The following is a 15,614-nucleotide window of genomic DNA, read 5'->3' on the forward strand; positions in this document are numbered from 1 at the left end:
GCTAGCAAAGCTTTTTACTAGTTTCCACCATGATACATATGTGATCTTGTCTCTTTCAATAGAAACCATAACATAATTATTAACAAAAGATGAAAATTGCAGTGACCTTGCATTATGGGCCAATTACATGTTTCTGTATTTCATTTTAACAATTCACAGCTTGTATGACTCAAATAAATTCTGTAAACATCTAATGAGAAAACAATGAACGAACAAAAATTGAATGACAGAAGTTCCATGAGGTATAAGGAGTTTATTGTTGATTTTGTGATTGTTAGACAAGTCATCTAAAAGTGCCATAATGTTTATACTGCCTTCATTGATTATAGGAAAGCTTCTGCCTCCATTCCATCATTGTGGTTGTTATAGGCTGTAAACCTATAAAAATAAGTTCAAATATAATGACAATAAATACTGTCAAATAATACAAATAATATCCTCATTAAAAATCATTTCTAATTTAAAATACCAACACAATAATTGATTATAAGTAGATATTTATTAAGGATTTAATAATATCAAGAGTAATTGACATAAAATTTGACATTTTCTAGGAAAGTAGTTTAATCTTACTATGATTCTGTGTAACTTACATCCATTATCAGCACTTCTAAATAGAACCAAGGATATCTACTTCAAGTTAAAGGAGTTATACCAAGACAGTAGATGAATAATGATGCATAAGGATAACATCAGAAAAGCATATTTAGCCACTTGGAAAATTTTCCCAATTATATCAATATGTCTCTTTTAAATGAGTATAGTATTTTGTACACTACAGATTAATAGTGTGCAAAGGAAATTTACCCTCCCCCCTTTCTGGAGTCACACAAGTGACATCATCACCTGTCGACTATCTGCATACCTGGCATGAGCTTGAACTTGACCTGGAGGCGAGGATTGTGTAAAGGAAATCATTGAGTGGATTGGGTCATGAGGATAAGATGGCAGCTGGAAAAAGGCAGCAATAGAGTCAAGAGATCTCAAGACGGGGGCAGGGCAGATGCTTCCTGAACTGCCACCCAAGATGGCCTAGGCAAAATAAAAAGCCACAGTTGGTTCCTGATACATGATGTGTGAGAGTTAGTGAGTAGAAGAAAAGTATGATAAACTGTGCTGACTGAATTTCCTGTGAGTGTGGTTAGGGGGACCTAATGGTGGCCACAGAATAGCAAACTAAATATCTCTCTCCTATTTTTCCCCTACTACTTTTGATTTAATAAAATTATTAATTCATAGCCAGTCTCAGTTTTCTCACTTGCAATAGATACTGAAGGATTTGTGTGTGAATGTAGTGGTCAAATCAAACCAAGAAATGAAGGTGATATCAAGCAAGATAGATTGGGCATAATGCTATCAAGGAAAATGCTAAGGCTACTACATATATATAGACTGCCATTCAACAGTAAAAACTTAAATGCAGGAATATTTAGAGTACTTAATATCTCTACAATACCAATCTGTATATTTTTGATGTGATAAATGGACAACATTGTGTCTCCAATAAAAACTTGAATGATGTAAAGGAAGTACAGAGGTCATCACTCCAAGAAAGCTAGAAAAAAAGATTAGCAATTCCTTGACAAAAAAAAGGCAAAAGAGGATTATAAGACCTTAAAGCACATGATAAATGGTTAAAAACAAATAAATATTTTTGAGCAAATAGACCTTTCTTCACAAAGTAAAAATAAATTTATCATATATAAGCAAAAGTGGTTTATCTCTGTATAGAACCTATGAAATGGCTAAGATACAAGAGTGGAATTAAAAGACCCTCTGTGGAAGAGATCCACATGTACTCAGCCAAAAGTATGTCAACAAAGAAGCACTGAAAAATTGGTTAACCTGTAGAGATTTGTTCAAAGAAACAGTTTTATGATTCAGAATCTAGTCACTGCTATCAGAAATTATTAAACAGTTATAAGTCTGTTGTTGTTGTTGTTCAGTTGTTTGTCTTACTTTTCATTACCCCATTTGGGATTTTCTTGGCATAGATACTGAAATGGTTTGCCATTTTCTTTTGTAGCTCATTTATATATGAGGAACTAAGGGAAATAAGATTAAGTAACTTGCCCAGGTCAGAGGCCAGATTTGAATTCAGGAAGATGATGCTTCCTGACTCCAGATTTAGTGTTCTAAAGTTATTAATCAGTGTAGATTATAAATAAAACAGTGGAAATGGTATATATCACTTGAAAGTGGGGGGTAGGGGGGAACTGCTGGATTACCAAAAATATATGATGGACAAGAATTGTATATTAAGAGGTTAGTACCTTTTTTTAAACTAATAGATAAAACATCATACAAAAACATAAGCTATATAATATACTTGAGATTTTAGCAGATAAACTACTCTGGAACCAGAACACCACTAGAGACAGAACTTATTGTTGCCCACAATTGCTTGAGTATCATATTGGATAGTAAAAATTCAAGAATGGTGTTTTTAGTAGATGTTATTGTAATGAATTTTCATAAAATGCAGACTACAATAAAATTAGAAACTTTCAAAAGTTTAGAGAAATAGCAAAAGAAATGAAAACCACGTTGGAATAATATGAGGTATTTGTCATCTTTATCATTCTGTCTTTCAGTAGAGTTGTTGTAAAGATGTTTTAAGTAACTATGAATTTTTTATTTTAATAAAATTACTAATTTACAGACAGACTTATAATTTTCCCACTTAAAATAGAAACTGAAGGATTTATGTGTGAATATAGTGGTCAAATCAAACCAAGAAATGAAAGTGATATTAAGCAAGATAGATTGTTATACAAATATTCTTATACACAAACTCAAAAATGTTATCTTATCTTCCTGCATGAGAGTCCACAAAAGATTAAATATAAAAGAATTGTAGCAGGAAAGCAAGTTGTCCTCAAACCATTTCTAAATGAACTTCACCAAAAAAGTGAGAATGAGATACTACTGGTGATGATAATACATTTGTTGGTATAATGTTGCAATATGCTCTCTTTACAGCTACCTTGCTGGTAGTGTATTATAAGTATTATTTTTGCAATTTGTAGATGAAAATATTCATCTCATAAAAACTCACTTTAAATCAACCTCTGAGAAGTTAAGTGAATTGCCCAACATCAAAAGGTTTCTAAGCAGCAATTTCAAACAAACCCAGGAGTAATAACTCCCAAGTCCTGTATTCTTTCAACCATACTGTGCTACCATTGTTTTGAGTCTACAGCCTAATCATTTTTAGTATATTTATTCAGGCACAGTTTAGTACTTAAGCACTTATATTTCTCAGAATTTATTTGTTCTAAGTTCTACTCAACTGTCAACTTTACTTATTGGATATTTTGAACTAGATATCCTGCAGGCATCTTAAGTTCAACATATCAGAAATTGAATTCACTTTTTTTCTCCTCAAACCTTCCACTCTTCCTAACTTTCCTATTATGATCAATAGCACTACCATCCTACCAGTTGGTCAGACTCAAAATGCACTCTTAGCCTCTATATCTGATCAATAACTAAGTCATGTCAATTTTACCTTTGTAATATCCCTGGCAGATGCCCTTTTTGACACTGCCATTAGCTTGATGCAGGCCTTTCTTACTGCATGTTTAGACTGTATCCTCTCCACTTAAAGTCTCTTCCCACTCCAGGCCATCCTTCTCTTGACTATCAAATTGATCTTCCTACAGTGCTAGTCTGATTATGTTTTCCTGCTATTCAGTAAACTCCAGTGGCATCCCCATGGATGCAGGTACCTTCCTTCTTCTTGAGGTACCTTCCTCCCACTTATGCTATATCTGTGTGTGTACTTTGATGTGTGCCTATCGTCTCCCCATTAGACTCTGAAACCAGGGAATGTTCTTTTTTTTCTTTCTTTGTATTTTTGGTGCATGTCATGGTAAACATTGAATAAAATTGCTTATTAGCTTGACCTTTAGTTATTAGTTACTAGGTGTATGAGATGTTTTCATTTTAGTCTAATTGTTATAAGCTTTGTGGTTACAGTTAGACATGAAATGCATTATCAGTATTATTTTTAAGGGACATTTAAAAATCATGGATAAATTATGGAGACTGACCTTTACTTGATTTTTTTCTGTTATTTATTTTTTCCTATTTGTTTTGTTCTAGCTACTTTGACAAGTTATTCTGAAAATGTGGAACGAACAAAGTATGGTGGGGAAAGCAGTAAAGAACTAGGATCTGGAGGAAACCTGAAACCTTGGCAGTCCCAAAAATCCAGCATGGATTCGTGTTTATACCGAGTAGATGAAAACATGACAGCCTCCACCTATAGTCTTAACAAGATCCCAGAAAGGAACCTGGAAACAGTTCTGTCCCAATCAGTACAATCTATTCCACTTTACCTAATGCCACGGCCAAATTCAGTAGCAGGTAAGATCTTTTTAAAAACTTAATTATATTTATTGACTGGACTCAATTGGGATAAAAATAAATTCTGTACTGTCAGTACTTTGATATTTCCATACATTTAGGTGTTTGGATATGTGTACACATTTGTATGTGTATTTGTATGACCATATATTTAGGAAAGTGGCATCTTCCTAAGATGATGATTTGCTTACAAAAACAGTGAAAACAATAATATCAGAAACAGTACCTGTCTGGGTCCAAACCTGAAGATGAGGTTATTTAAAAACGGAATTTCAAAAAGGGGATTTTATATTTGAACATGGAGATAATAGAAAGCCATCGGATAAATAAGAGGATAACTTGGTCAGTCCTGCACTCTGGGAAGAACAGTGTAACTACTGTGGAGGATGGACTGGAATGGGGAAAGATTTGAGACAGACCAACCCAAAATGTATTGTAATAGACCAGGTGAGAAGTTAAGAGGACCTGTATCAAGGTGGAGACAGTGTTAATAGAAAAGGGGATATATAGGAGAGTTGTTATAGAGTTAGAATTAACAAGACTTGACAACTAATTTAGATTTAGACGGTGATAGAAAATAAGGAGCCAAGGATGATACATAGGTTTATAGGCTGGTTAACTGAAGGAATAGTACCTTAAGCAATAAGAGGGAAGTTCAAAACTAAGGAGCATTTGGAATGAGTTAGAAATGGATATGTTGTAGGCAGTGCAGAGGGAACCAGCAGAGATAGGGAATGATTGAAAATAAGTCAGAGAGGGGTATGTAGGTGGTTCAGTGAATAGAGAGCCAGACCTAGAGTCAAGAGGACCTGGGTTCAAATTTGGTGTTAGATTCTTACTAGCTCTATGCCCCTGGACATATCATTTAACCCCACTTGTCTAGCTCTTGCTGCTCTTTTCTGCCTTGGAACTAATACTTAGTATGGATTCTAAGACAGAAGGCAAAGGGTTTTTTTTTCTTTTCTTTTTTTTTACAGAAAAATAAAGAAATAAAATGAGTCAGAGAGTGGGAAATGATGAGCTTGAATGAGTTCAATTATTCAGCCAGAGGGGTTTGCCTTGGCAAGAAGGGTCTCTTCTTCATGTGAGACAGGGGTCAAGGAAGCAATAAGGGGGAGGATGAGATGGAAAGAAGTCTCTTCTTGGAATTTGAAATATGAGTTCTGACTGACATTTACTGTGCGTGGTCCCATTAGCTCTGTTTGCCTTGATTTCTTCATATGGAAAATGGGGATAATAATATGACCTACTTCCTCCCAAGGTGGTTGTGAGGATTAAATGAGGTAATATTTTATAAAACACTTGGTACAGTGCCTGGAACATAGTAAATAATATACAAATGTTAGTTATTGTTATCATTACTATTATTATTATGAAACTTTCCCTCTTTGGACCTAAGTTAAATTACCTATAAAATTAGTGTATTGGCCTCATTGAATTATCTCTAAAAGTTCTTTCCAACTCTTGAGTCATTCTTCTCATATAACTTTGATCTGAACCTGAAGAAGCATATGTTTTAGATAACTTTTTAGAAGAAATCAAAGAACATATATGATGCAACATTTTGACAATGTGGAGGCATATAAAGGAGGCAGAGAACATTATAGTATATATATACTTTATATTTTATATATAAATATATATTTATATTTTTATATGGTATATATGTATATATATATATATTTTTTTTTTAACAAAAATCATTGCCCACAGTTTAGGAAAACATCCAACATACCTGAAGCCCTAACATCCCAGAAACCTGATATTTTCAGAGTGCTCTTGCTCTCTAATTAAAGAATAAAAAGTTTTCTCCATTTCTTTTTTTTTTAAACTTACCTTCCATCTTGGAATCGATACTGTGTATTGGTTCCAAGGCAGAAGAGTGGTAAGGGCTAGGCAGTGGGGGTTAAGTGACTTGCCCAGGGTCACACAGCTGGGAAGTGTCTGAGACCAGATTTGAACTTAGGATCTCCCATCTCTAGGCCTGGCTCTCAATCCACTGAGCTACCCAGCTGCCCCCTCCTCCATTTCTAAAGTACAATAGAAATACTACTTCTAATCTTTGTTGTGGAAGAATGGTACAGAAAATTAAGTGGCTAGTGTCATTCTCCTTTATCACACAAACAGATTTGCAATCAGTAATGATGCTAAGAGTAGTTGGGCATGTTGACATTTTAAAAATGCAAACACCACAATGGTGGCTTTTTTCTCATACATTCAACAGAGAAATTCCTGAATAGGTTTATCTTGTTGATTTTAGGATATGAGTAAGAAAACAATACCCTTTTATGTTTGTCAATGAGTAATTTCCAATCTGTAACTGTGATTAATATTCAAATAACTTAGTGATATTGCTATTTCCCATACTTGTTTTACTTTTCTAACCTTTCCAAATCATCTCTTGCTGCTACCACCTCATGAAGATGTGTCATCTTTTGGCTTTATTCATGATACTGGGAATAAACACAGGAAATTCAGTTTTGCAAAGAGGCTACCCAGTTTAAGAGAGATTCATTGTTATATGGTATTAGTGAACTCTCTCTTGAGTATGTCTAAATCCCCTGCAAAAATAGTAGCAAATTAATAGAATTCTATTCAACAACCATTTATTGAGCAACTACTTTATGCCAGGCTAATGCTAAATGCTGAAGATACAAAGATAAAAATAAAATAATCCCTACTCTCAAAGAGCTGACAAGAAATAACATGCACATAATAATATATAAAACTAAATGCAAAGTAACTTTGGGGAGGTCAGTCCTTATGTAAGAAGTGCCACCTAAGTTGTGCTTTAAAAGAAAATTTGGATTTGGGTGGGAGAGAGTGAGCAAGAGGAAAGAACATTCCTGGCACAGGGTCCTAAAATGTTAAAAGCCATAGCATCCTCTTGGAAGGTGAGCAGATATATCTCTCCTGGGAACTAACGTGGGAATAACAGATACCAACTTGAATCCTAAAGGTCTATCAATTTCTTCTCTAAATCCTGTTGACATGAAATTAATAAGAAAGGTCATATCGTGCTATTTTAGAAAACAATAGGCATTTTGTATAAGAAAGCAGAGCTTTCATGTAAAAATTGAATTGCTGATAAAGTTGTAGGATCACAATCTTAGAGCTGGAAGAAACTTCAAGATAAACTAGTCTAAACCTCTCACTATACAGATGATGAAACAAGAAGAATCAAGCAATTTCCCCAAGGTCATTTAAGTAGTATATGTAAAGTCTGAGTTTCAAATCTAAGTCTTCCACCTTGGATCTAGCAACCTTTCCATTGAACTGGTCTGGCTCTCATTGAGGATATCATTTGCAACTTTTTTTCTGAGCAAATCACCAGTGGAAAAATGCGATAACCTATTTGGACTCACCATGTGCCTTTCCATCGCCCTTTGGAGCACCTATAATGTTTATTCTTCTGTAATTGTGTTGTCTTATGCGCCACAGCCTTATCACCAAAAGAATCACCAAAAATATCACCAAAAGAATATTGAAGTTAAAAACATAGAATATGGGCTCTCATTAGAGCAACTTAGCATCCCTGGCAGTATTGCATAATTTTTCAAATGTGGCACAAGCAGTTCTGATTCCTCTTCAAACCTTAGACAAGTTCCATCCATCTCCAGTGTTTGTCCAGGATATATGGAATGATAGAGTAAGCTCTATGACTTCCCATCCAATTTCATGACATGACACAGTCTGGGCAACATATGTTTTCCTTTTTTTTTTTCATTTGGATTGCTTGGTTTATCCTTTTTGAATACTTCTGAATCTCATTTAGAAGCTTCTATAATATTGATGCAATCAACATATGCTCCAAACACTTGGAATCTCATCATCTATAGCAATGATGGCAAAGCTTTTAGAAACCAAGTAGTGTGCCCTGCCCCCTCCAAGACCAAGTGCCCACGATACCACACCACTGCCACATTACCTCAGACATGGGAAGGAAGAAGTGCTCCCATCGGGCTACCAGGCAAAGAAGTGGGTGAAGTAAAAATATGTCAGCAGCTACTGTAGAGAGGGGGAAAGGAGCAGTTTGGCCCCCTGAGTCCTTCTAGCTTTCTGGTGGGCAATGGCACATATGTCCACAGAGAAGGCTCTGTGTGCCCTCTCTGGCATGTATGCCATAGGTTTGCCACAACAGATCTCTAGAGACTCTCTTTTATTTGGCCTTTGTGCAATATATCTGCTATGGTAAAGGTCAACACCTTTAGGTGAGCATGTTTCTCTTTTTGATGTTAAATAATCTTCAGAGGTGACTATGAAGAGAGATTTCACATCTACTCTCAAGCACAAAAGAATCAAAATTATAGGTGCCCCAAAGGGCATGTAGTAAGTCTAAATAGGTCATCACATTTTATTTTTAAAACAAGTTGGAGTTTTTTGCTAAAATTTATATTTAAAAATCATTGACTAAAATTATTTAGTATATCATAGGATTATTAAGTTAACAGAAGTATGTGCTTGCAGAATAATTTCATAAGGAAATAAAAACTGTCAAATTATTGACTATTTAACCTAAGTTGTTATCTTAACAACTTTAAAAGGTTGAACACAAATAGTCCGTTATGTCATTTCACAAAATAAAACATCATTGAACTGAAGCTTAACTTTGGAAAGGGAACAATTTTTAATATATCCAAAGTTTCTGGATAGAGCATAATGACACGTCTCTAAAACAACGAAACATTTAAGCTGCTCATTCAGCTGTTCACTCACTTTAATAAAGCCCTATTTTACTTATTTCACAACCAATTTTTAAGTTTCAATCTTTTTGTTCATTATATTTTCCCTGTAGCCCTCTGTATCTTCTCCTCCAATTCCCACTTACCCAGAGACTTTTTTTTAAACCCTTGATTTCTGTTTTAGAATTAATATTAAGTATTAGTTTCAAGGCAGAAGAGTAGTAAGGCCTAGGCAATTGAGTTTACGTGACATGTCACGTAGCTAGGAAGTGTCTACAGCCAGATTTAAGCCCAAAACCTCCCATTTCCAAGCCTGGCTCTCTGCCTACTGAACTACCTCACTGCTCCTTGGCCAAAGACTTTTATTCCACTTTAGCTAATTGGTTAATTCTTCTTCCTTCTGTACCACCTTCAAGCTACTTAATGTGATATATTAGTAAACCATTATTATTTAATTGATACCATGAACTGGAAAAAGGATCATTTCAGTTCATTCAGGCATGATTTTTTAACTTGAGATCAGGAAAACCAAGAACACGCAGTTTAGGGATAGTGATCCAGGGATATGTTGTAAAAGTAACCAAAAATGACAGCTTTGCCATCCAGACCTACACACACAGGTGAGAGATAGTCTACAAGGTCATGGTATCCAGGCTGACTCTCCTTTGCCCTATCATTTATTTGTATTCCTCAGCCTTCCTAGTTATGTACTCTAGAAGTGAGCACCTTAAACATGGAGTTACCCTGGATTAAGTTTGACCTCCTGAGCATTCTTTGGTTCAATCTTTTTTTACCCTCAGAATTGGGCTAATAACTGAGACAACTTCGAGAAAATGGAAGTATGAGAGCATGACAAATTATTGACAAATAAAGGAATTTATAGACTCATATTGGACCTCATAGAACCATAAATCACTAATAAACCATGTGACAGTCTTTGTAGGCATAAATTATGCTCCCACCACAGCATTTCTCCTTAAAATGATCTTATTTAACATAGCAAATAGTAAATTGTTTCTTTGCTGCTGCCATTTAGGTCACTTAAATAAGATGAATGGTAAAAAAGTGACCGTTTTTTAAGGTGGGTACTTCCCACAGACGGAAGTGTCTAGTGTTTTTTTATTAATATTAAATAATGATCTTTACCATCTCACAGTTACCTGGGAGAGAATATAAGATTTCATCTTTATTTGTTGATTGCAAAAAATCATCTAATTCTTTTAATTCAGTAGATCAAAATAATACTGTACAGTATCGTTTACAATAAAATGTCTCCCATCTACATATTAAAAACATTCAAGATATAAGCATGACCAAAAAAATACTTGTTTAATGACTAATAAAAATCATCAGGTAAGGCAGTGTTGGCAAAGTATTGGCACGTGTGCAGGACCCGCATGGGGATGTGGGGGAACTACTCCATTCCCCCTCTTCCCAGAACCTGAGGACATTTTTGCATGTCCCACCCCTCTGTCCAGCCACCCAAAGCATGTACTCCCTCCCTCTACTCTCTGAGGTAATGGGGTGGGGTTCACAGGCAACTCGAAGTTTCATTTGGGGCACATGAACTCAATAACATCCACCAATGCTGAGTTAAAGTATAAAATAAATAGGTGTATGATTGCCAAAGGTATTGACAACCACAGTGATGGAAGAGATCTAGTTTACAGATCAGATTGAAGAAGGGTTTCTCTGCAAATGATGAAGTCTTCGAGATGCTCCCAATTGTGGATGACATTGTACTAATGATATAAATCTCCTTCCATCTCCTTGTACTCACTAAGACCTGGTTCCCTCCTAACTTCATGGCATTTGTAGTCACCCTTTCATAATCACCCAGTGACTGGTTGGGCAGTAGGGTGGAGGAGAGTTGGAATACTCCATGCTCCCAATTTTTGCTTCCAGATTCTGCCTCTACCACCATAATTCAGTAACCTCTCCTACTTTTAAATTCATTCAATCTATCTTTATCCTCCCATTCAGAATTCTAGTAATGGATCTGCTGACCTCCAGGAATCTCTCCTTTACTCAATATGGTCAGTGCCTAGGCTTACATTCTTTTTCCCCCTCTCAACTCCTTCCTTCATACCAGGGGACTTCAGCATACATACTGATAGTCCCTCAAAAACCCTAGTCTTTCAGTTCTACTACTTACTCATTTCTCATTAACTGTGCTCAACTACACACAAATACTTGAGTTCAAATCCAGCCTCAGCCACTTTTCAGTTGTGTAATCCTAGACAAGTTGCTTAACCTTGTTTGCTTAGTTTCCTTACCTGTAAAATGAGCTGGAATGGAAAAGAACAAACTGTGTGCTCCCTCTCACTCTCCCATATCCAATCAGTTGTCAAGTACTGTAATTTCTACCTCTGTAATATCTCTTATGTATGCCCCCTTTCTTTCCTCTGCTATCACCCTGGGTCAAGCACTCATCATCATGCTTGGACCACTGTAATAGTCTCTTAGTTGTTCTTAGTTGTTGAGTCCCCCCTCACTTCAGTCCATCCTCTGTCAATCCAGCTGTCAAATTGATCTTCTAACACGTGACCATTTCCTTCACACCTCTCCATTTATTAAATTCAGGTTATTAAATTTAAAGTCCTTTACCATCTGGCCCCTTCATAACTTTTCAGTCTTTTTATAACTCACCCCAGTCTACACACTCTGCAGTCCAGTGTCCCTGACCTCTTTGCTCTTCCTCACACAAGACACTCCATCTTCCAACTCTACATTTTCACTGGCTTTTGCCCTGGCCTGGAATTTTCACTCTATTCATCTATATATCCTGGCTTCCTTGACTTCCTTTAAGCCTCAACTAAAACCCTGTTCCGCAAAAGAAACCTTTCTAAATCCTCTTAGCACCTTTTTATCCTGATGAAGATATCTTTATTTTTCCTTAGTTCTGTGCATATTGTCTCCCCTCTGATTGAGATTGGGATGGGGATTGTTTAGTTTTGATTTTGCCTTTCTTTGTAAATTAATTGCTTATTGCAGAAGTACATAGCAGGAACTTAAATACTTGTGGACGTAATCATTCAAATGAGTTTGGCCTGTCCATCCACACAGGAAAAGCCAAGTGGATGAACAATTTCTATTGTAAAGATTTCAACATTCATTTGGATTCTATAGAGCTTATCTATGAGTGTGTATATTTGTAGTATGCAGTAAAAATGGACAGCTTAGACCCAGAGTTGATCAGAAAGTAGAGAGATGGGGCAGAATTGCTTTGAAGAAATTTCAAGAGTTCCTTTCCTAACCCCAGAATTCCCATGAAAGCAAAGGTCCATCGTTTCATTCCTGACATTCTACTGGTATTGCCAAATGGCAGGAATCATGAAATTCCATTGGCTCCAAAAACTAAAATAGCCAAGAGAAAGTAGTAGTGAGTGTGAGAAGACAGCACTATATACTCCCCACCAAAAAAGAACTCTAAAGAAGTGTAGGAAATAAAGACATCATCAAGTAATTTTCTGATAGGAAGAAGATAATGACAGAAATTAAAAGAATGAGGGATATTAAGTGGACAACCAGAGTACTACAATTGGTAATCTTGCAATGTCATGAGAAAGTAAAGACCTCCAGCACCTTGAGTGGACCCTTTAAAAAGAACTCATGAGAGAGCATATATAAGTGTAGACTAGGATAGTCAAGCATTCCTGAATTGAAATCTGTATCATTGAAATAAATTCAAATCAATGAAATCACAGATTTTTTTTAATGATGAGGATGATGAGGATGATGATGATGAAAACACATGTAATAGCACTTTCAGGCTTGCAAAGTACTTTACATAAATTTCCCTCTTTGATCCTTACAACAGCCCTCTGAAGTAGTTGCTATTATTATCCTATTTTATAAATAAGTGGTTGTCATTTGCCCAGAATTAACCCAGTTGCTGTGGAGGCAGAATTTGAACTTAGAACTACATTGACTCATAATCTAGTATTCTATCCATTTTCTCCATACTACCTCAGCTTTCTACAAAAATTAGAATCCACAGAGCTCTATAGTTTTTGGAAAGGCCAAACTGTGTTTATCATTATTGAATAATAGTTAATGATATAAGAAATGCCAAATATTGTTTTTCCATGTTTAAGGTTGTCAGGCTTTTCACTCATCAGAAATATAGTGCTATTTTTAAAAAATGGAAACCTTAAGGAATTTTCCTCCAAACCCTTTCTTGGTAGCTAAATCCATTTGACTTGACATTGACTTCAGCTAAATGACTATCCTATAAATCTTATATGTAAACCCATGGAGAGAAATAACTTCCACTTTTATACAAAGCTAGTTGTAGAAGCAGTTTTGTGCTATATTTCATGAGCTCTTGAGGAACCCATATGATAGTCAATTATTGTTGACTGTGCAGAGAAAAAGAAGTGAATAAGTAATTCTATAGTACAGTTGAGAAGGACACTGATTCATAGCTGTCCTAGAAAAGCAGTATGTATAGTAAGTAGGAGTGTTCAGAAAGGACTAGCATCTGTCTTGTAAACCATGCTCTTTTCAGGACAGCTCATCCATCTTTGGTATTCATTTCTTACCCAACTCTCACCTGTAGCTCCAAGAAGCTGTAGCATATGCTATGGCCACACTCCAGTAAAACCATCTTAGAAGATAGGCTAAACCAGATTGAGGTAACTGAAACTGATTGGCCAGAAGCTAAAAGAAGGGAAGAGAAGTAAGATTTGTTCTTACTTTGTCACTCCTCATTTAGATTTTGTGAAATGTGCACATAGTGAAAACTGTGATTAGTGTGATTTGTAGACAGTGAAGTTAGTAGATAATTGGTCAGGAGATTGAGATTCTTTGTTGGGAAAATTACATCATGACTGTGGAGACATCTCTTAGCATCTCTGTTGTTTTCCCCTTGCCCACTTTTTCCTCTTTCTAAAGAGTTTTCTGTGCTGCTTGAGCCAGATGCTGTCTGTAGACATTCATTATCTCACTGCTGTCAAGATGCCAGCTTCATGGCTTTTAAGCAGTTGAAAAGAATGAATTTATTGATTTATTAGATAAGGCTTTTTCCTCACTCCTGACATTCTCACTGCTTCATCCCCATTGCTTTCCAGAATCTGGCACAAGATTGATAACAAACAGGACGTCTCTGCAAACATAGGCACCCCTATCATCCTCAACCTGCTGAGGCAAAGAAAATTTAAGGTGTTCTAAAACAATATTTCTTGGGTTTTTTTCCACTTCAAAAATATGCATTTTATTGGTATACCTTAGGGTCATGAAAAAGAAAGAAAATGCTTCCCTTCTTCCTTCACTCCCCCAACCTAGTTAAACTGACCAGTAAATGTGCTGGTAGAAGAAAAGTAGACCTTTGAAATGCATAATAAAGACAAGAGTGTGAAGTTCCTAATATGGAACAAAGAAGGGCTTTCCTTTATTTCCCCAATTCTGCTGACATCTAAAAGTCAGAACAAAGCCACATACCCAGCAATGCAGGAAGAAACCAGATAAGAACAAAGATAAAATTGCCCTCTCTCTGCTGTGATCTATACCAGGTGTACTTTTATAGGCTATGACAAAGATCTTACCTTCATGTCCCCCCCCTCCCACCCCCCAAGTCATAGTTCATAAGCTCTGCGGCACAGCCCTTGTTCTCCACATTGCCCTCAATAATTACAATGATGTAAGCAGTGTTTGAAAGCAGAGCCTACCTCTTGGCTCTAATGTGTACTCTTCTCAAGCTAGCTGAGGCCCATATTGGAATCATGCAACACTGATGAGAAGATTAACTTGGACTACAGCTAAACAGTCAGCTACTGCCAGGAACAGGCACATTCAGAAACAGGCAGGCACTTGAGGGATTGTTTAGACCAGAGTAGCAATAGCATTAGTTGTAACCATAGCCACAGCATCACTACAATAGAGCTGCTTCCTTGTTTGTTTTTTGTTTCATAGGGAATTTTCAGGTAGAAATCAGTGCCCTAAAACATATAATCTCGTTTTTTCCTTGCCTCCTGTAACCAACTTTCCTATGTCAAATACAATGACTAAACCCTTAAGCTTTTAAGAGAAAATATCCCCCTAGCTGGACTGAGAACATTTTCTCTCCTTTTTATGTTGTATTTCTTAGAAAAGCGGCAGCTTTTTTCAGATTTTGCTATTGTCATCTGATTCCTCATTCTACACGTAATTCTTCTTGTGCTTGAGCAAACCACTTATGCACTGTTTCCTCCGTTTCCTTATCTGTAAACTGAATATATGTTATAAAATGATCCCTTCTACCTTTACATTTCTAGTAATTTAAAATTCTTGCTGTATGACTAAGCAAAAAGAAATGTAAGAATGTTGATGACTCTTTCACTTTCAATGTCATTATTTTATTCTTCATTCATTTATTCATTCTTTTAGTAAACATTTATTAAGCATCTGCTTTGTGCCAGGCACTATGCTAGATGTTGGGAATACTAAAAACAGGTACAGAATATTCTGCCTTCAGAGAACTTACATTCTATTGGGGAAAACAATATGAGTACAACTAAGTAAAACACAAAGTAATTTTTCAGAAATAAGACAATAGAAATCAGAAGATAAGGATAGGTCTTG

General features: G+C 36.0%; 1 protein-coding gene and 1 long non-coding RNA gene across 15 annotated transcripts in view; one reads left to right on the forward strand and one right to left on the reverse strand.

Moving 5' to 3' along the window:
- Window positions 1-15,614, forward strand: part of TANC2 (tetratricopeptide repeat, ankyrin repeat and coiled-coil containing 2) — a 686,196-nt gene that overhangs the window by 490,101 nt on the left and 180,481 nt on the right. For all 14 annotated transcript variants that reach the window (XM_007482545.3, XM_007482543.3, XM_007482542.3 and 11 more), the window contains one exon: window positions 4,108-4,371. In XM_007482545.3, the coding sequence (XP_007482607.1) occupies window positions 4,108-4,371 (264 nt within the window). The remainder of the gene's footprint in view (window positions 1-4,107; window positions 4,372-15,614) is intronic.
- On the reverse strand, window positions 108-14,867 carry LOC130457243 (uncharacterized). The gene is made up of 3 exons (XR_008916403.1): window positions 14,723-14,867; window positions 866-1,032; window positions 108-378 (listed from the first exon to the last, which is right to left on the reverse strand). It is a non-coding gene; the product is annotated as an uncharacterized LOC130457243 (long non-coding RNA).

The sequence above is a fragment of the Monodelphis domestica genome, chromosome 2 (assembly GCF_027887165.1).
Source record: "Monodelphis domestica isolate mMonDom1 chromosome 2, mMonDom1.pri, whole genome shotgun sequence".
In the NCBI taxonomy this organism is placed as follows: Eukaryota; Metazoa; Chordata; class Mammalia; order Didelphimorphia; family Didelphidae; genus Monodelphis; species Monodelphis domestica.